This window comes from Fusarium venenatum (genome assembly GCF_020744135.1).
Source record: "Fusarium venenatum strain MPI-CAGE-CH-0201 chromosome Unknown EDB82scaffold_4, whole genome shotgun sequence".
NCBI classification, from domain to species: Eukaryota; Fungi; Ascomycota; class Sordariomycetes; order Hypocreales; family Nectriaceae; genus Fusarium; species Fusarium venenatum.
In genome coordinates this window covers 4,286,146-4,305,690 of record NW_027072132.1, presented here as the reverse complement: position 1 = coordinate 4,305,690, position 19,545 = coordinate 4,286,146, and the positions used below count along the sequence as shown (strand labels likewise).

The 19,545-nt window shown below is 48.8% G+C and overlaps 4 protein-coding genes across 4 annotated transcripts; 2 read left to right on the top strand and 2 right to left on the bottom strand.

The window, feature by feature from the left end:
* Nucleotides 1–298: 298 nt before the first annotated feature.
* Nucleotides 299–1,696, bottom strand: EDB82DRAFT_529950 (triose-phosphate transporter family-domain-containing protein; the record flags this gene model as incomplete). Its single annotated transcript, XM_025738459.1, has 4 exons — nt 299–682; nt 736–1,367; nt 1,433–1,500; nt 1,563–1,696. 4 exons carry the CDS (start codon nt 1,694–1,696, stop codon nt 299–301), a joined length of 1,218 nt encoding a protein of 405 aa, XP_025593218.1.
* A 1,632-nt stretch (nt 1,697–3,328) lies between these two features.
* On the bottom strand, nt 3,329–3,851 carry EDB82DRAFT_323418 (uncharacterized protein). The gene has a single exon (XM_065607481.1). It carries the CDS (start codon nt 3,635–3,637, stop codon nt 3,374–3,376), a length of 264 nt encoding a protein of 87 aa, XP_065463414.1. The 5' UTR covers nt 3,638–3,851; the 3' UTR covers nt 3,329–3,373.
* Nucleotides 3,852–5,766: 1,915 nt separating this feature from the next.
* Nucleotides 5,767–8,700, top strand: EDB82DRAFT_569403 (uncharacterized protein; the record flags this gene model as incomplete). The annotated part of the gene is made up of 5 exons (XM_065609887.1): nt 5,767–5,816; nt 6,558–6,627; nt 6,690–6,770; nt 6,830–7,180; nt 7,238–8,700. The coding sequence occupies 5 exons, from the start codon at nt 5,767–5,769 to the stop codon at nt 8,273–8,275; spliced, it is 1,590 nt and encodes a 529-aa protein (XP_065463413.1). The 3' UTR covers nt 8,276–8,700.
* A 1,951-nt stretch (nt 8,701–10,651) lies between these two features.
* Nucleotides 10,652–18,742, top strand: EDB82DRAFT_323329 (uncharacterized protein). Its single transcript, XM_025738457.2, has 4 exons — nt 10,652–10,982; nt 11,061–13,384; nt 13,440–18,025; nt 18,074–18,742. The coding sequence occupies exons 1-4, from the start codon at nt 10,852–10,854 to the stop codon at nt 18,716–18,718; spliced, it is 7,686 nt and encodes a 2,561-aa protein (XP_025593216.2). The 5' UTR covers nt 10,652–10,851; the 3' UTR covers nt 18,719–18,742.
* The last annotated feature ends 803 nt before the right edge of the window (nt 18,743–19,545 follow it).

Sequence of the window (19,545 nt, the reverse complement as noted above, 5' to 3'; positions counted from 1 at the left end):
TACGGTTCATGCATGCGACCGCTACCTCGCGCTCTGCGCCCAGCTCTATGGCTTTACACATCATAATACCACCCAGCCATCCTCAGTCAAACAGAATATAGCAAAAAGTCTCCAATCCGCAGAAAAAAGAGCGCCTAGTCAACCCGACCATGGACGCGTTCAAGCCAAGTTCAAAAACTCGGTTGGCGTAATACATAAGGAAATAATGGATATAGAAAAGAGTTCCTTAGATCGCCGTTCGCCCCGTAAAGTAAACGTCAGGGTCTTGTATCCCATCGCCACAGTGTATCAGAGAGCTCTAGACATGCTGAGCATCGTTAATACCGAAGCGGTTGGAAACCTCATTGGCTAATGTGGTGGGGTCGACCTCAGAAGAGTAACTAGGAGCAAAGCCGCCAAAAAGGGTGAAGATGAGGAAAGCGGTAGCAACAAGGACGGTGACCTTGCGGAGGACAGGCTTGCGAGCACCAAAGTCGGCCCATTGTCGGTTGGCGTCAGCAATGTGGCCCTTGATCTGCTCATATCCGAGCTTGTAGTAAACCATGCCACCGAGAGCAATGGAGTAACCAAAGAACTGGAGAGGAGAAACCTGTGTGCCCCAAATCATCATGGAAGCACCGACCAGGAGGATATCCTTAAGAACACCACAGAGGGTAAGGACGACAGCGGAAGTCTTACCAATCTGAAAAGGACGTTAGTTGGATTTCTGACTAATATTTGCCAAGAGAAACTTACCAGGAAGACGACGGAGACGTTGAGCATGAAAGCGCAGAGACCGTTCAGGAAGAAAGTGAACAGGCCAACATGGTAAACCTCGGCCATTGTGCAGTTGGGGATCTCCCAGATAAGGGCGACGACACCGTTCATGACAGCGCAAATAGGAGCAAAGTAGTACAGAGAGACGAGAGGGTCCATCTTGTAATCAGCAGAGCTCAGAAGACGCTGGACCATGGTGAGTCGGAGAGCCTCAAAGATAATACCGCCCATCTGGAACAGCACACCAACGGTCACAAAGTGGATTTCGCCCATGGACGCAATGATGACACCGACAACAATGGCTGAGACATTGAGGAACTGCTTCAGGTTGGGAGCAGAAATACCCAGGATCCAGCCAGAGATGAGAACAGCGACGGGTGTGGTGGCCTTGAGCATCTGAATGAAAGCGACCGAGAGGTAGAGGTACGTCAAGTTTCCGCAAATCAAACTCAAACTGAAGAAGATACCGATAGGAACGACGGCACGGACGTAAACGCGAGCGGTCATCTTGACAGTCTTGCGGCCGTCAAGGTAGGGAGTCCATCGTGCCATAACCTGGGTAATGATGGTCGAAAAAGTCAAGTGGTAAGTCGTTAGAATGACCGGATAGCCTGAAAGCATACAAAGTTAGCAAGGGAGCCGCAAATTGAGTGACGAGATCGAGGAGCGAACGTACGGAAGTTGAGGGTATCGAGGAGCCATTTGTTGAATAGAATGACAGATGAAGAGAAACCGATCCAGGCGCTGCAAAGGCCGTTAGCAAAAGTGGCATCGCAAAAGTCAATTCGAGAAACAAAGTTACTGACATAACGTAGAAAGTAGGGTGAATAGAAGCACCAGCGGGCTTTGACTTCTCAAGACCGGGGTTAACCGTAGGAAGAACAGGAGTAGTCGAACGAGGCGTCTCTCCAGAGACTCGAATCTTTTCGTCGGCCGACATTTTGATTAATTATTTATTTGGTGGTGGTTTGGGGGATAGAATTGGTAAAGGTTGGTTGAGGCTGTCGACGAGAAGTTGTAGATAAGAGACCCCTTGAAGACAGATTTTAGGGGGGACGCGCAAACGAGCGGACGGACAGCCGAGTCCTGTAATGGGATAGAATCGGGGAAGGCGAGGGGTGCTTGATATGCAATTTGGCGGGGCCCAGGCAAGACAGAGTCTCAAAGAAGAGAAAAAGGCGAGAAAAAAAGGCAAGCTACTGTAGCAAGGGATAAAGTAGTACTGGCAGTAGTAAGTCGTTAAGAAGCTAGAGAAGGACTGAAGAGAAACAAGATAACAAGAAGTCGTCCCTGATTCTAGAAAAGAAAAAGAGAAAGGAGGAGGAAAAGAGAGATTGCTGGGGATAAGGAGAATCAAGAGTAATTTAGTTAGTTGGTTGGCACATACGTAAAAAGGTAAAAGGGGAATAGCTAAAGCAACGTTGACTAGATCTCGAAAGGCCAATGCAATGAATGGATGGATCTTGGATCCAGGGGGTGTGGGTTTGCTGTTATTTTGGTGGACGGAAGCCAGTCCAGGCTGAGGCGCGGCAATTAGAAAAAATATTGTAAGGGTTTTCTTCCCCTTCTGAAATTGGCATTTTAACGCATATTAGTGGAGGAGGGATGAGCACTAAGAATTGATCAGCCAGTTGCTTCCAACACGAGCAAAATGTGGATGTACCTGTGTGTACTAAGAACAGGTACAGGTACAGGCACTCCCAGACCGTGTACCACGCAAAGCTTGCTTTGACGCGTGTACAGGGGGCAATCATTAGACAGTGGGATGCACCTGCAAGGTACTGGCTGTGTATCACAGACCGTACCCGGCTGTACTGTAACTGGAACAGAAACTGGCTGATACCTCCAGACCGACCTGTTCCTGTTCAGGGGGGATTTCTCCTTGACTCTGAGGAGAGCGGCGGCGGCTGGGGGGGCTAAGCCTGGCGAATCATTTTGCCCACGTTGAGGAGATCGTACTTGGTTCTTGCACTGTGCGCTGAGTGTTCTTGTTTGATGATGACGCTTTTTGGTTTGAAGTTAAAGGGAGGAATGTCTGTAGCTAAACAGCAACATGTGAAGATATCGTGGCCTTAGTTATAATTAATACATGAATAACTCGGTAACAAACTGAATGTGTTTAGATTGAAGGAACGTTTAATAATGGTATAAATCGTTATAATATTGACTCCCAACTTAGCACACACCTACAAATAACAACTTCATTAACCACCAGCTCTGGTGAACCTTCAACTAAGTACCGAAGCCACCTCAAAATAGACGTTTATATAAGACCACTTACTAGAGTCGGAACAGATCAAGTTGTGTCTGCTTGAACAAAGTAAACATAAAAGACATGACTTGTATAAGTAGGGGTCTCTATAAAAAAAACTATTATTTATTAGTTTCAACTACAGCCAAAACTTCCATTACACATTTCCATGATGCTTGACCCAGCTTCAATGACACAATTCATACTTAACTTTGCTACCTACATGCCTACGTCGCCCTTATATAATATCTATTTTACGGTTGCGCATAAGTGGTAGACGAACAACGAGTTACATTCTTGGTTCATTCACTGGCACGGAAGAGTCAAGTCTGGCAACGCTATGTGCTAACTAGATCACGATACGAGTTAACCACTACATCCATAAAGTTGGTAGAGACATGCCGGTAGATTAATCGAAATCCCATAAGAAGCGTCACTGAACAAAAAGTCATTGAAGAGAGCTTGTCTTAACCCAACCGGTCCTATTGTCATGGCATGGGACGGTCTCCAGCAAGTTGATCGGTAGATCCTGCTTGGCACGGGAACGTGATTAGAATGCCAACACCGTATTGCCCACATACGTGTAGATCCAAGCGAGAGGTGCAAAATGAAAAGCCCATGTTTCTTCATCAATGCCTTGCCCTGTCACCCGGCCCAGCTTTCCCGAGACTTGGCTTTCAGTTAAGCATTCGCGTCCTGGGTCGAAGACCCATCTATCACACGCTGGCCGACAATAGAAGCACAATGCAGAGAATCGACTGAGCCCAGCTGCGCACCGTGAAATCGGCATGGTACCAGGCGTCGTCTCATATATAACCCATTTATTAATCGAGTACAAGTACTTGTACTTGCATAGGTGTGAAAGGGGTCTTTGGGGAGTTGGATTATCTCCTTGTGTTGTGATCGGAGAGGACTTTTTCTGTGGAGGCCAAACTCTATATTCTTGGTTGCTGGGTATAATTGCATATATTAAATTCCTCCTGAAACAAACACATCCCAGACCTCTTTTGTATGGTCATCCCTTGATAGAAATATGCTAACGGGTGACGCTGTCGGCAGTCAAAGTGACATCCATGCTATGATGGGCCAGGGCTCAGACTGAACCAAGGCTGGTATTACCACGCGAGGTGCAAGCCTTCCCTCCAAGCCACCTCTCAAAAGTCGACAAGAACTAATCTGTAACGCCAGGACGATCCCGTTGTTGATCTGCCTCCCTCGTTTCAGAGTACGTGCGTGCAATGATTGCAACTGATGGAGGATTCGAAAACATCCGTGTTTAGTGGGGACGGAGCCTTGCGAAACCACCAGTTAATCCTGAGATATATCTGGGTCTAGTGACGTTTGTTGGTTAAGGGTTACGAAGCCTTATGCGTGGCCCTCATCTCGCTGCTTCAATATCTTGATGGTGGTGGTTTCCAAGGTGGATGCCATGAGCCGATGTTGTGGGAACAATAGCCGTGATCATCGCTTGTCTACGGAGAATAGGTCCAAAGGGAGAAGGGAGAAGCGAAGCTCGTTACATCGATTAGTGTCGACTTTTTCAGTAGTCAAACTGATAGCTCCTGTTAGCCTTTGACCGCTTCGTTCTGGTGTTTTATAGCGCGCGCTGGCAGTTGACGTTGACGCTCTGGCGAAAGAATTAGTATTGGATCATCAGTAGCGTTCATATCTTATCAAGATAAAGCTACATACACACTCTGGACACTGTACGGATACAGCATCCCTCGACTGTTGCACTAAATCTTCCCCACCCATCCATCCATCTTGTTAATCACCCCTGACATTGCATTTTCCATCTAGAAACTAGTCGATTTGGCTTTGGTTGTGACAATTTTGAGAGATTGTCAGATTTGTCCCCGAGCTGACAGTTGATCAGTGAGTACATTAGGAGGGGGGCAAAAATGGCGGTTGCCTGACAAAACGGTTTAACGGACTCAGAGTGCACGAGAAACGGGAGTTTTGGAACACGAGACTGTTTGCTGTTGTATCTATGTAACGAGCATCAACCCCCCGATCTCAAACGACAATGATACATGCACTACACGACGCCCACTCTGGAGTCTGAGATTGAGTCCGGGGGCCCAGAACTCGAATACAAGCATCGAGTTGTGGCGTCTTGGATTAATTTGGTGACAGGCGGGACAGAGATTGATGTCAAGTCTTGGGCCTTGCTTGGATTGGCCAAAAGAGAAGGCTGACTAGGAGTCGTGATCTATCATCCAGTCAGAGACACGTTTACTCCAACTGTTATCTTATCTACTCTTGAAGGTAGAATTACAGCTCATCTCAGGAAATTACAAGCAATACCCGTGTGGGGGCCTCATGCATCGATGAATTATTCGAGTCCATGGCGTGGGACCAACCACCACGTATGTGTCAACTTGAACACTCAACAGCTATGAAGCAAGGGTGACGACGATTATACCAATGTCTTGGTTTTTCGGATAGGCAAGTTTCAAGTATATTGGAAACGTATCAGATTGACAAAAGATCAGCCTCATAGCATTCGGCAAGGCTTCTAGGCTTGATGGGATCTTGGCAGAAGTCAAGACGACGGGAGCCACTCAACAGCTATGGCACTAATTATAAAAGAAGCTAGGTGATATTCTGCATCCATGGCACAGTGCCCGTTACATATACAGGCGAGTAGCAAGCGTGTTAAGTGAAATTTCATGCAAAATTTAGACTACTATGGTATGTAGCATGTTACGGCGGTATTATACTAAATCAACGTACACAGGTAGTGAGGTAATTCGGGCATGGCTGACTCTGACCTCCGGACTAGCGTTGAAAATTGCCGTAGGGTAAGGTGATGCTGAAATTGACTCGAGCAACATCCATCTTGGTTGTGAGGCTTACATAATATACAACAATCACAGGTGATGCGTTAAAACGCAAATACATATAGGTACCTGTGAGCACATGATTTGGCTAAGCTGAGAATGACCCCTTTTCCCATCTTAAAGTCTCTGATATCGTCACTTTAAGTCTGGTTGTCCTAAACACCACAAGATCTGTCACATCAAGATTGTCCAATCCCATATAAGAATAAGCCCAGCCTACAACCTACAGCCCACCACCCACGTTCGCCTGTCCGCCGCAGTCCAGGGGTCGTCGAGTGGGTGGACCCAGCCCCAGTCGGGTCCCCCCTCCTCTGTCTAGGGGCTCCAAAATAATTTTAGCCCCGCCATCCGTTTAGTTACCTTACCGTCTCTCCTTTTCTGCCACCCGTTCTCCTGAAGCCACCTCACTTCTGCAATCCATCGCAGTCAATATCTACAGCTACCACGGGGCTTTGATCTTCTCGCTGTCTTCTCGTTGTTCTGTACAGCTTCTTCTCTTTCCAGTCGCTCCATTGTTGTCAGCGTCTGCGCATTTCTCTTCCTCTTGTTCTCTTCCCAATACCCACTACAGCTTCATCTAATACCCCCACCATGGCCAATACGTGAGTTACTCCTCCGCCTGTCGTTACGATTGATTGATAGCAACGCTCGCCACGATTTGCTTTCTGTTGTTAAAACAAAGTTTACTGACTTTTATGCTTTCTCAGTAACGTCGATGTCCTCGTTATTGGTATGGGACCTACTGGTCTCGGTGCTGCCAAGCGTCTTAACCACATTGTATGCCGCCCTCACCGCCACCTCTCGCAAGAGTCAAGAATCTCGACTGACGATGTATACAGAACGGCCCTTCATGGCTGATTGTCGACTCTTCTGACAAGGCTGGTGGTCTTGCCAGTACTGATACCACTCCCGAGGGTTTCGTAAGTTGTTGCCGTTAAATCTTAATCGAAAACCTTGTTGTTAACCTGCAATTTTCTAGCTCTACGACGTCGGTGGCCACGTTATCTTCTCCCACTACAAGTACTTCGACGACTGTATCGACGAGGCTCTCCCCAAGGATGATGACTGGTACACCCACCAGCGAATCTCCTACGTGCGCTACAAGGGCCTTTGGGTTCCTTACCCCTTCCAGAACAACATCTCCATGCTCCCCAAGGAGGACCAGGTCGACTGTATTGAGGGTATTATCGACTCTGCTCTCGAATGCCGTGTCGCCAACACCAAACCCAAGGACTTCGACGAGTGGATCGTGCGTATGATGGGTGAGGGCATTGCCAACATCTTCATGCGACCTTACAACTACAAGGTCTGGGCTGTTCCCACCAAGAAGGTACGCTATCATGCCCCATACAGAAGACGGTGAAGGCGGTGTACTAACAAGCTGCAGATGCAATGCCAGTGGCTCGGTGAGCGTGTCGCCGCTCCTGACGCTAAGCTTGTCACCAAGAACGTTATCCTCAACAAGGTTGCCGGTAACTGGGGCCCCAACGCTACCTTCCGATTCCCCGCCCGCGATGGTACCGGTGGTATCTGGATCGCTGTCGCTGAGACCATCCCCAAGGAGAAGAAGCGATTCGGCAAGCAGGGTGAGGTCACCAAGATCGATGGCGAGAAGAAGATTGCCTACTTCGCCGACGGCAGCACCATTAGCTACAACAAGCTCGTCAACACCATGGCTGTTGACCACCTCGCCGAGAAGCTCGGCAACCAGGAGCTCATGACCCTCACCAAGCAGCTCTACTACTCTACCACTCACGTCATTGGTGTCGGTATCCGAGGTGAGCGCCCTGAGCGCATTGGTGACAAGTGCTGGTTGTACTTCCCCGAGGACAACTGCCCCTTCTACCGTGCCACCATCTTCTCCAACTACTCTCCCTACAACCAGCCTCAGAAGGATGCCAAGCTCCCTACTCTCTACCTTGCCAACGGTGAGAAGGCTGCTTCTTCCGAGGCCAAGGAGGGTCCTTACTGGTCCATCATGCTTGAGGTTTCTCAGTCCACCATGAAGCCTGTCGATGTTGAGAACCTCCTCAAGGACAGCATCCAGGGTCTTATTAACACTGAGATGATCAAGCCTGAGGACGAGATTGTCTCCACCTACCACCGTGCTTTCGACCACGGTTACCCCACCCCCACTCTCGAGCGTGAGGGTGTCCTCAAGCAGGTCCTCCCCAAGCTCGAGTCCATGGACATCCTCTCCCGTGGCCGCTTCGGCAGCTGGCGATACGAGGTCGGTAACCAGGACCACTCCTTCATGCTCGGTGTTGAGGCTGTCGATGCCATCCACAGCGGTGCTGTCGAGCTGACCCTCAACTACCCCGACTTTGTCAACTCCCGCCAGAACACTGAGCGTCGTCTCACCCAGAACTTCGTTTTCAGCACTCCCCAGACCAACGGAATCCCCAGCCACTCCAAGGCTCAGTAAGCAACCACTGCATTGGAGTCGGAGTTGAAGGTATGGCGTGAGCAATCTAACATTGGGTTGGGCACGTTGTTTGATATTTCAAGAGATATGTGTACAAGAAAACATTGTGGGAAGCGAGTTAGCGCCTCGAGGAATGACGAGTCCAGAATTTTAGGATTGATGATGGGAAATAAGACAAGATGCTGCTGGTGAATGTTCCCAGTTAGCTGGACGGCCGGATGGATATAGGTTCCCGCTGGAGAAGCGGGGCATGATAAAGGATATAGATCTGGAATTTTTGCTCTAGGGCTAGACAAATGAACGGATTGTCCTATACAGATACATAATAGTATACAACATACAATAGAATATACAATCTGTTTGTGTTTTTAATTTTTCTCTTTGTGTATTTTGCTTTATTTTATTATTATTTTTGGTGCCTTTTCTCATCATTAGTGATACATGGTGTTTAGGTGTGATGTTGTTTCACAATGGACTGATAGCCACGAGCTGAACATCGCAATGACATCTCATCAACTCCCAGCCACGTACATCATCGCTACGTAGGTAATGTAATCAGGGGTTAAAGTGTAAGACTCAGTATAAATGGAATCGAAATTATTTTCTCAGTCACCACGTAATGCTCGACAATGAGTACAGGGAAAAGTGTAGATTACAATAATTTCAGACTCTCATTACAGGAATGGATGCCAGGAGAATGCGCTACTGCAAGAGATCATCAAAACAGCAACGCCAAACAACCTAAGAGAAAAGTCAATAAAGCAAGCGCTTGGTAGTGCAGCGACCCATAAACGACGCCACAAGGGTCCATCTCGCAGCATGAGCCGAAATTTGTCAATCCCACCTTTTTCTCTCTTGCTAAAATAGGCCACAGTCGCTGCACGGATACTATGTACAGCAAGTACAGCACATTGATGGATGCGCTATAAAAAGTGACTGCCGGAGTCTACTCTTGGCAGCACGTAACCTGCAAAGCTAAAGAAAATTTCTTCTTCTTCTAGCTCTACGCTCTGGCCAGAAGGAAAAGGGATGGGCAGGAAAGAGAGTTATTAGTAGAGAAGAGATAACTGACCAGGGCATCCTTAACCCGAGAGGATATTATCGTCGATGCCCAAGGGGGTAATAGAAGAGTTGGAAACGATGTAGAGTTTCGGTTATGGGACTCAAATATGCATATTATGGTGACCACTATACTTCGCAGAGAGGATGTTCACGATGGTGGTGGTGGTGGAGGTGGAGTCATAGATGTTTTGATTGCATGACTTTCTGTGTTTTGTTTTGAAACAGGGCCAAGATGGTCCAATAGAAGCTGAAGATGCAGGGCTTGAACTGTGAAAACTAACCAGAGAACAACGTGTTCTGCTCATGGTTACTCTGCATCTCCAACTACGTCTGACTGCCTGCGCCCAATTGTCAAATCGGGACACCACCCTTGCTATTCCGTCATCCACTACCCTTCCCAGGCGGGACCAGTCTGCGAACAAGACTTGGACCCTGTATCTTTGACACACACAAAAAAACACACACACATAACCCGGACGGCAGCCAATTCCGATGAGTCGCATCGATAAGAAACCAGTTGACTTGACTTGAGAACTGTTTGGATATAGGAGGTAGTTTGTTTGTAGTATCAATGGGTTAGATTTGCACCAGCTTCAAGCATACCACAAACTAATAAACCCAATTATCAGAGAGACACTCAAAATAACATAAACATCCAATTGTTAGTTACTTCCAAGTATCTCACTTTGAAGTACTGGGACTGGGGGGGCGGGAATCCACAAAGTCCACTCATAGGTAGTCCGGCACGTCAGGGTATCAGAAAAATTGACCGCTGGAAGCATAAAAGACAAAATTAGTAGGTCACTTTATGCCCCTTGGTCTATAGTTCTTAGACTACTTATTTTTGTATCCTAAGTCTTAGGAGACCATTTTTTCTGCTACCCAGTAGCGGCATCCCAAATCTAAGCCAACCTTGACCTAACTAAACCAACTCCAAAGTTCAAACTCCCCAACCCCAACCCACACTGCCTACTTGCTTGTGCTCGGCGGTCACGGTTCGGTCCAGTAACTACCACAAAGCTGCTATCATTCGATTCGTCCTCAACTCCATCTTCTTTTTGCCGGAGCCTTACCTTGTCTCGCCCTCCTGAATCCCCATTCCCCAGACGCTGACCGGATCTGCCGTCAACGTATTATTGTCCATTGTGAGCCTCTACCGTCATAGACAGGGTCATATCAGCACTGTTCCGTCCCAGAAGAGTTCCACCAAACGCTCGGCCTTCCAGACGCAGATCCTACAATATCCCGATCCAGATATTCAAAGTCATCGTCTCTTTCCCCCATTTTACGCCGTGTTTTGCTTGCGCCCGACTCTCGCTTTAGTCCTTCGATACCGAATTCTTCCTTCTTTGCTTGCGACCTGTCCCAGCCGATATATCTCCGATGATGGGCGCTTCACTTTCATGTGCCTCAGACCTAGATTGAATACCAACACTCGCTTCCCGTAGCCTTCCCGCTTTGCTACCGGCACCGACTGATTCGCCCTCGCGGCGCGCCGCCGTTTGCGCTCCATCATGGACAGTGCTCCGCTCGTTACCGACGACCTTCTCGATCCGCCGCCTCGAATATACGAGCGATTGCGTCAGATAGCTGGATATACTTGGGATGAAAACCAGCTACCCTTCCATTCTTCTTATGACTACTGGTAAAACCCCCACCACGGGCCACGACGGTTGCTTATGGCCCTGGTCAAAAGACTTTCTCCCTCTCTAACTACATTTAGGCATGTTGTTGGCACCCGTTTTGTCTCGTCGGTGCCTTCGCCCTCGAGCTCACACAATGCTTCAAGCCCAGGATCAGCATTGAGGCTGCATTCTGGCCGCCCATCTCCGTCAGAACCTTACGCCCCAATATCGAATACCGATGGCTATGATACCCAGGCAATTACACCCCCAGCCTCCTCCTCATCGAACAACCCAAACGATGCTCCTTATATCGAAGAAAAAGTGGTTGCTCGGATATCTTACCATGCTTTACGAGAAGAGCGGGCTTTTCATATCGCCAGAAGCTTAATTGCCAACTCGGACCCGACCGGTCAGCATATTGTCAAACCTCTGGATTTGATTAGATTAAACCCTCTCCCTGGCGATCGCGCTCAGGTTGTTGTTGCTATATACCAACATCCTGGGCCTAATTACCTGCTGGAGGTGCTGGATATGGGCCCTGCTTTCTACAGAGCTCGTACTCACGGAGAAACCTTTACCTCATTACGGAAGAATGAACCCGAGTTGCACGACCCGATTTCATTACAATACTTTCTCGACTTTGCTATAGGCGCAGCACAATGTCTGGAACTCCTCCACCATAATCTTGGTATGATACACGGCGAGATTCGAGGTGATGCGTTCCACTTCAACGTTGAGACAGGGCAGGTCAAAGTCATGTCTTTTGGATCTGGGGTTCGTTCGTTTGAACATGGCTTGACAAGCACCGGGTGGTCTACTCTTTCGAAAGAACTTGGAGCACGGAACAAGCTCTTATACATAAGCCCCGAACAAACAGGTCGAATGCCTGCGGAGCCAGATAGCCGTACCGATATCTACTCCCTGGGTGTCTTGTTCTGGACCCTATTGACCCAGCGGCCTGTTTTCGAGGGCGACACTCCTCTTGACATTGTACAAGGTGTTCTTGGTCGGAGGATACCAAACGTATCTACCGTGAGACTCGACGTTCCGGATGTTATTGGAAGGATTATACAACGGTGCACAGCAAAGAGTGTCACAGATCGATACCACTCAGCGAGCGGCCTTCGTTACGATTTAGCCAAGGTTCATGAGTTCCTCGGCGATGGAGACTGGCTGGCACTCAAGGAGTGGAGGATTGGCACAAGGGATGTATCGTCTTTCTTCATGCTTCCTGCCATCATGATCGGTCGTCAGCAGGAGCAAGCAGAATTGAGCAAGGTTATTGATCGTGTTGCAAAAAGTCACGCCATGAGTCTCAAGGGAAACACCAACAGATTCTCTGACGGCTCAACTCTATCAAATGACGTCGCCGCGTTCGATGATATATCTAGCGAAGGAGCAAGCTCTGTAGACGGCACCAACTATCGAAGCGGCTCGTTCACACATACTGCTCCTTCCGAAACCAAAATGCCAAAGACCAGCTTCAACCCCTTATATTCAGATACTCAAACGGTTTCTGGCGATACAATCGCATCGTCACCTTCGGGCACACTTCCTCGAGTCGCTAGACCCTGGGAGAGACACCAATCCATTTCCATTGAAACACGCAGTCTCGTCGAAAGTTCTGGACCTGACTCTCAGACCCGTCACAGTATGGTGGAGTCAACAGCGTCTAGCTTATCAAGACAACTAGGCTCTGCCAAGTTCCGACGTCGTGATTACTGCGAGGTTGTTACAATTGAAGGCGCAGGTGGTCTTGGGAAGAGCTGCCTTGTCCAAAGCGTTCTTGTTGATGCAAGGAGACGAGGTTACTGCGCCACGGCCAAGTTTGATACGGCCAGGAGAACTGCCTTTGGACCTCTGCTTAAGCTGCTCTCGTCCCTGTTCAAGCAGGTCTGGGGTGAGAGAAACACCGAGACTCCTTTCCACCAGGGTCTCAAGCAATTCGTTCGTCCTGTTTGGCCCATGTTGCATCGCCTATTAGGGCTTCCAGAGTTTCTTCTCGGCCCCCCAGAAACAACGATTGGCAGATCGATTTCATCATCTTTACAATTTAGCTCGAGCAAAAGTAGTGTTAGGTCAGGACTGAAGCGCCGAGGATCATCTCCTGGTGGCTCTCCCAAGTTAGTTGCGAGAAACCCCAGTGTTGCTTCGCAATCGTCTTCAGACTTTCTTCGTACTGGCACATCCACCAAGACTATGCGGCTGATGAACATCTTTCTGGATGTACTTCGAGTTTTTACTGCACACAAGTTCATTTGTTTCTGCTTAGATGATCTCCACTTTGCCGATGATGAGTCTATGGAACTGGTCTCTCAAATCATCGCTTCACGAATGAAGATGGTCATCATTATGACCTATCGCACTGAAGAAATCACATGGGAGAAGATCCAAAGCATGATTCATCTCCCCGAGAACGAGGGTATGTATGAATATTTGTTTGGATTTAGTAACCTTTGGCTAAATCATGTTTGCAGAATTCCCTCGCTCTGGCAGCCCTTTAATCACTCGCATTGCACTGTCACCCCTGACCGAAGATGACATAGTTCAATATGTCTCAACAACACTCTGTCGACCGAAAGAAGAAGTCTTGCCTCTTGCGCTGGTGTTGCAGTCTAAAACGGCAGGCAACCCATTCTATATGAGGGAGATGCTGAGTGCTTGCCACCGGAAGAAGTGTATCTGGTACGACTATAGGGACAGTCAATGGCACTACGACCTCGACAGGCTCTTTGAGCAGTTCCAAGGAGAAAAGGATTATGATACGCTTGATACCGCGTTCATTACCCATCGCTTGTCAGAACTCCCTGCAGCAGCACGAACCCTATTAGCTTGGGCCGCCCTTATTGGCAACTCATTCTCATTCGAACTCATTTGTCGGTTGATGAGTGGTGAGTTCGACTACCACGACGACGACAGAGGGGCATGCTGTACCACGTTCACTCACAAGTCATATTCTCAAGGGGAAGCTATCGCCGGCCTTCAAGCCGCCATCCAGGCATACATCATAGTACCTAGTGAGACCGATGATCGATTTAGGTTCGCCCACGATCGATATATCCATGCTTCAGCTGATCTGCAGGAGTGCAATTCACGGAAGATGCACTTTATCATCGTGCAAACACTCCAAAAATACCATGGCAGCGAAATCAAACAATTGGACAACATAGCGTCGCACATCTGTGCCGCGGTCGATATAATTCAGAGAAAAATTTCCAATCGTCGACAATACCGCAATTTGTTGACAAGCTGTGCTCAAGATGCTGCAGAGAGTGGCGCAAAGCCTACAGCCGCAAAGTATTACAAAACAGCTGTATCTCTATTACAGGACGACCCATGGACGGAAGGCAGGGAAGATGTGTCTTACGACGAAACGATGCAACTATACTTAAGAACAGCCGAGTGTTATCTCTATATGGGTAATTACATGGCAGCAAATGACATTCTCAGCACCATCTTCACCAATGGAAAATCACCATTCGATAAAGCACCGGCATATGTCTTGCAGTCGAGGATATGCGCACAAAGTGGCGATTCCGTTGCTGCTCTAGCTTCACTCAAAGATTGCCTGGTTGGGCTTCAGGTTACTGTCGATGATGAGCCGAGTTTCAAGAAGTGCGATGATAAGTTCGAACGATTATCAATTCAAATCCAGACAATGGGCCAGGAAAAACTCCTCAATTATAAACAGGCGGTAGATGCCAACGTTGCGTCCATAGGAGCCGTCCTGTCAGAAACCGTTAGTGCCGCTTGGTGGAGTGACAGCTTGCGCTTTTATCATCTCAGCCTCATGATGGTAGAAATGCACCTGGAAAGAGGCGCTTATCCGCAGTCTGGAATGGCATTCCTTTATCTCGCAATGATCGCGCTGTCTCGCTTCAACATGACACAGTTCGCAGTAGATCTGAGCAACACTTCCCAGGACCTTCTTTATCAATCTCGAGACCCTTTCTTCCTTGCTCGCGGATTGATGCTTTATTCCATGTGCATTGGTCACGTTCATCTGACGATGCCCATGATCTGTGCACAGATGGAGGATGCTGTGGAATACGCGTCAGTTGCTGGCGACAGACAATCGATCATAATGTCGTACGGCGTGTCTGCAATCTTCAAGTTTTTCGGCGGAGAGAATTGCGCAGACCTTGAAGGATTCTGCCAGTACGGTTGTGAGGAGATTCCCAATTGGTATTCTGACTCTCGAGGAGGTTCAGTACTCATTGTCGTCAAGCAGCTCTGCAGGGCTCTGCAGGGCAAGACTCGCATTGCGAATGCACTCGAAGTCATGAACGACGAAACCCACAATGCGGAGAACTACAAGAACTGGTTGATCAGTTGCAACAGCAAAAGCAACCGGTCCATCACTTTTTACGAGAGCTTCGAGATCATACCCTTATTCCTCTACGGGCATTATGAGCGTGCCGTAGAAATTGGGGGTCATGCTATCGATCAGCTCAGTATGCTCTGGTCTTCCTATAATAGTAGGGTGATACTATTGTTCTACGGGCTAGCTCGTGCCGGATACCTGCTGCAGAAACTCCAGCTCCCTTGTTCTCCAGATGAAACCTTTTCCTCGCAGGTCGAGGAGGTCATCAGGGAACTGCGACGCTATGCCAAGATGATGGATGAGTGGTGCACCCTCTCAGACATTAACTACCTGAGTTGGATGAAGTTCCTGCAGGCCCAGGTTGAGGAGCTGTCCGGCAATTATGGAAATGCCATCCAGAACTACGAGTGTGCCCTGGACCATGCTACCGAGCATGATTCGATTTTCGATGAAGCCCTTGGCAATTACCTCATGGCTGGCATGTTCATCCGGCGAAGCGCACGTCGATCAGCTCGTGCAGCGCTTCTTGAAGCGGTTGGGTTGTTCAGGCAGATGGGTGCCGTTGGTGTTTCGAAAGCCGTCGAGGAGGAACACAGCCTGCTACTGCATGGCCCTACAAGGAACCAACGAACCACCGATACGGGCGTGCAGACCGACTTCGTTGCTGACACAGCATCCGTTCAGTACCGGACTGTAGAAGCGGAGGACGGTGGAGATCTGACACGTATTCCATCTAATACCATGAACATGCCCGACCTTAACAAGGGCGAGCGCATAGGAGCATGGAGGGGTTCTATGAGTATCCAGGCCGAGCCCGGAGTGGGACTGCCTGCTCTCGATATGATCGATCTGCATGCCATTCTTGTCTCTTCCCAGGTTATCTCCTCCGTGTTGCAAGTAGACGAGCTTTTGAAGACTATGTGCGACGTCATCCTGCAAACGTGCGGTGGCTCGGCTACACTGGCTGCCATCGTCGTCCAAGAGAACGATATGGACACTTGGTGCGTAGCAGCTAGTGGCGACCCAGAGAGAGGTGCCTCAGCACATATACCAGGTATACCCCTATCTGGAACCTCGCTCATCGCTGAGAATGTCGTTCTCTATTCCACGCGTTTCCTTGAGTCGGTCTTCGTCCCTGACCTGGTATCTGATGAGAGATTCGGCAACGTCAACGATTCATGGCTTCAAAGAAATCCTGTTGGCAAGAGCATAATTGCCATTCCAATCTGCCATGGCAACAAACCGCTACTGGGTGTGCTCTATCTTGAGGGCGAACCGGGTGCTTTCACGGATCGCAATGTCACTGTCCTGCAACTACTTGTCAACCAAATTGGCATCAGTTACTCGAACGCGCTGGCGATGAAGAACGTAGAGAAGATTTCGGCAGAAAACCGCTCTATGGTCGCCGTACAGAAGCGAGCTCTAGCCAAGGCACTCGAGGCAGAGACAAAGGCCAAGAACGCGGAAGCGGAAGCCAAACGGAACGTCAAGCTTGCGGAGGAGGCGGCCAAGGCCAAATCCATTTTCTTGGCCAACGTCTCTCACGAACTTCGCACTCCCCTTAATGGTGTTATTGGTAACTCTGAGCTCCTCCGTGACAGTGACCTGAACAGAGATCAGCTTGAGATGGCCGACTCTATCCGAGTGTCGGCTGATCTGCTTCTGACTGTTATTAATGACATTCTGGACTTTTCCAAGATGGAAGCGGACAAGATGAAGCTGTACATCATTGCTTTCAACCCCGAAGATATGGTTCGCGAAGTCGTTCGGGCCGTCTCCTACAGCAACCGCGAAAAAACGTCCAAGAAGAATGTCAAGATTGTACAGAACATCAACCTGCCGCCTATGTTGATATATGGCGACCCTATTCGTCTTCACCAGGTGCTGGGTAATCTTATTGGAAACAGTCTCAAGTTCACTGAAGATGGCTCGATAACTATTGGAGCCCGACTTGACAAGGAGACGCAGGAGCATGCTACTCTTACCTTCTGGGTTCGGGACACTGGTATTGGTATTCCTCCTCAGCAACTGGCCAAACTGTTCCAGCCTTTCAGCCAGGCGGATGCCAGTACTGCAAGAAAGTATGGAGGAAGTGGTCTCGGTCTCAGCATTTGCAAATCTCTCATTGAAACAATGATGAAGGGTAAGATTAGGCTCGAGAGCGAAGAAAACGTGGGTACGACAGCCTGGTTTACCGTCACGTTCGAAAAGGCCAAGCCCGATGTTGCTGCAGGCGATGTGCAGACTAAAGCTACGTCCTCGACCGACCGCTATTTTGCAGCTGCCTCCCCCGTAGAGCGAGCCGAATCACCAAACCCTTACCTGGACTTATCCAAGGTGCCCAAGGATGAGATTCGCATTTGCGTTGCCGAAGACAACCCCATCAACCAGAAGATTGCCATCCAGTATGTGCAGAGGCTGGGGTACAAGGGTGTCGAGGCTTATGACAATGGACTTAAAGCTGTCGAAGGCCTTCGACAAAAAGCCAAGGAGGGAAGACCGTATCATGTTGTCTTGATGGATGTCCAGATGCCGGTTCTTGACGGCTATGAGGCAACAAAGCTGATTAGGAAGGACTCTTTGGACGCAGTGCGCACAATCTTGGTTATTGCCATGACGGCTTCTGCAATCCAAGGAGATAGGGAGAAGTGCTTGGCTGCTGGCATGAATGACTATCTTGCCAAACCTGTCAGGTCGGAGATACTCAAGAAGAAGCTCGAAGCGTACCTGTGTATCGAGGTAAGTGAACCAAATTATCACAGAAAACCAAATACTGACTTGTCATAGCATGCACCAAAGCCAGAGCCATCACCTCCAGTGCCCCAAGGGTCGACCCTCAGCCCGCACACGCTTGCGGGGGCTCCCACTACCAAATCGGATTCTTCTTTTGTTCTTCCGTCCCCTGTAGTGAAGCCGAGCGTGGGAACAAGAGGGCCATCCAATGCATCTCTTGATCCTATGCAGGAAGAGGCTGTGTTTAATCAGCCCGTTGACCAGACTGCGTTGCAAGCACAGGAAAGTCCTGTGTACGGCAAAGAGCAGCGAGAGCCATCACCGTTAACGATTCCGGGCGTTGTGCCACCTTCGACAAGCACGGCTGCCCCTAGCCGTATGTCGAGCGACGATCGCTCTATAGACACTGCTTCCATCGCGGACAGTTCTACCTCTCAGTCTCAGAAGCGATTCCCTCGGAAGCTCACCAAGCAACGTCGCAGCAGCGAGTCAAATAGCGAGCGACCGTCCCTAACCGGCTTCTCCAATGACAAATCCAGAAGTGTTCTAAAGAAACCACAGCGACAGAGCACAACGAACCTTGTAGAGGAGGGTCAGAAGGCAGAGAATAGTTCTTTCACGTCCGGGAAGGATTCCAGCAAACGCAGCAGTTTGACATCCTCAGCTTCATCATTGAAAGATCGAATATTCCCCCACTAAGGCGACACAACCTCGTCGCCCGATGTTTTTATCATATAACAGCCATATCAGCGGTTGACTTTTACACATTTACGCCACGCAACGGCAAAATGAAGGGGGGTGCAAGGCTGGGTGGAAGAGAGGACATGGAGAGGCGAAGAAAGGTGACTTCTCACGAGTAGTCCAAGGGAAAGCGTTTGAACGCATATAAAGATTATGTGCAATTGTGCATAGATCCGGATTTTTTGAATATTCTGTTTTACTTGAGCGAGGAGCATTGAAGAGGACGGCAGCTTGTGCCAAGGCGCGGATGAATAGGGACTTTTCAATTCAATTCATGACAAGGAAAGGGGGGTGTCAAAGGTTATGTGGTAGGCCGTTTGGGACTGCTTGCAAGATACCTCCTATTTGCTTTTATTCTTTTTTGCCCTCTTGTAGAGATGGACTTAGCATAGATAGCGTGGCCTACTGATTTGGGGATACGATACGCCAAAAGAATCAAGACGATCAACCAAGAGAGAAAAACAGCCATTGTGAAGTGTACGTGTACTTGTAAGCTTGAACCACACAGTAACGACTCGTGCTGAAGTTACTTGACTTTTGATTTCATACACAGCGTAGAGGTTATCGTTGCTCTTTAGTGCCCAGAAAAACGATTCGTGTAAGCCCAGTGCTTTTTTTAGTTCCCCCAAAGTAAGACAGACCTGCGCCCGTTTGTCTTCCTACTCCGTTCCTCTTTCTCCCTGCTTGCGCAAGTTCGCCGACGCTCGACAGCCCCAAGTCAATGGGGGTGGGTTGGGGTCGAAGCCTGACGATCATATCTACAATTGGGATTTGATCGACCTAAG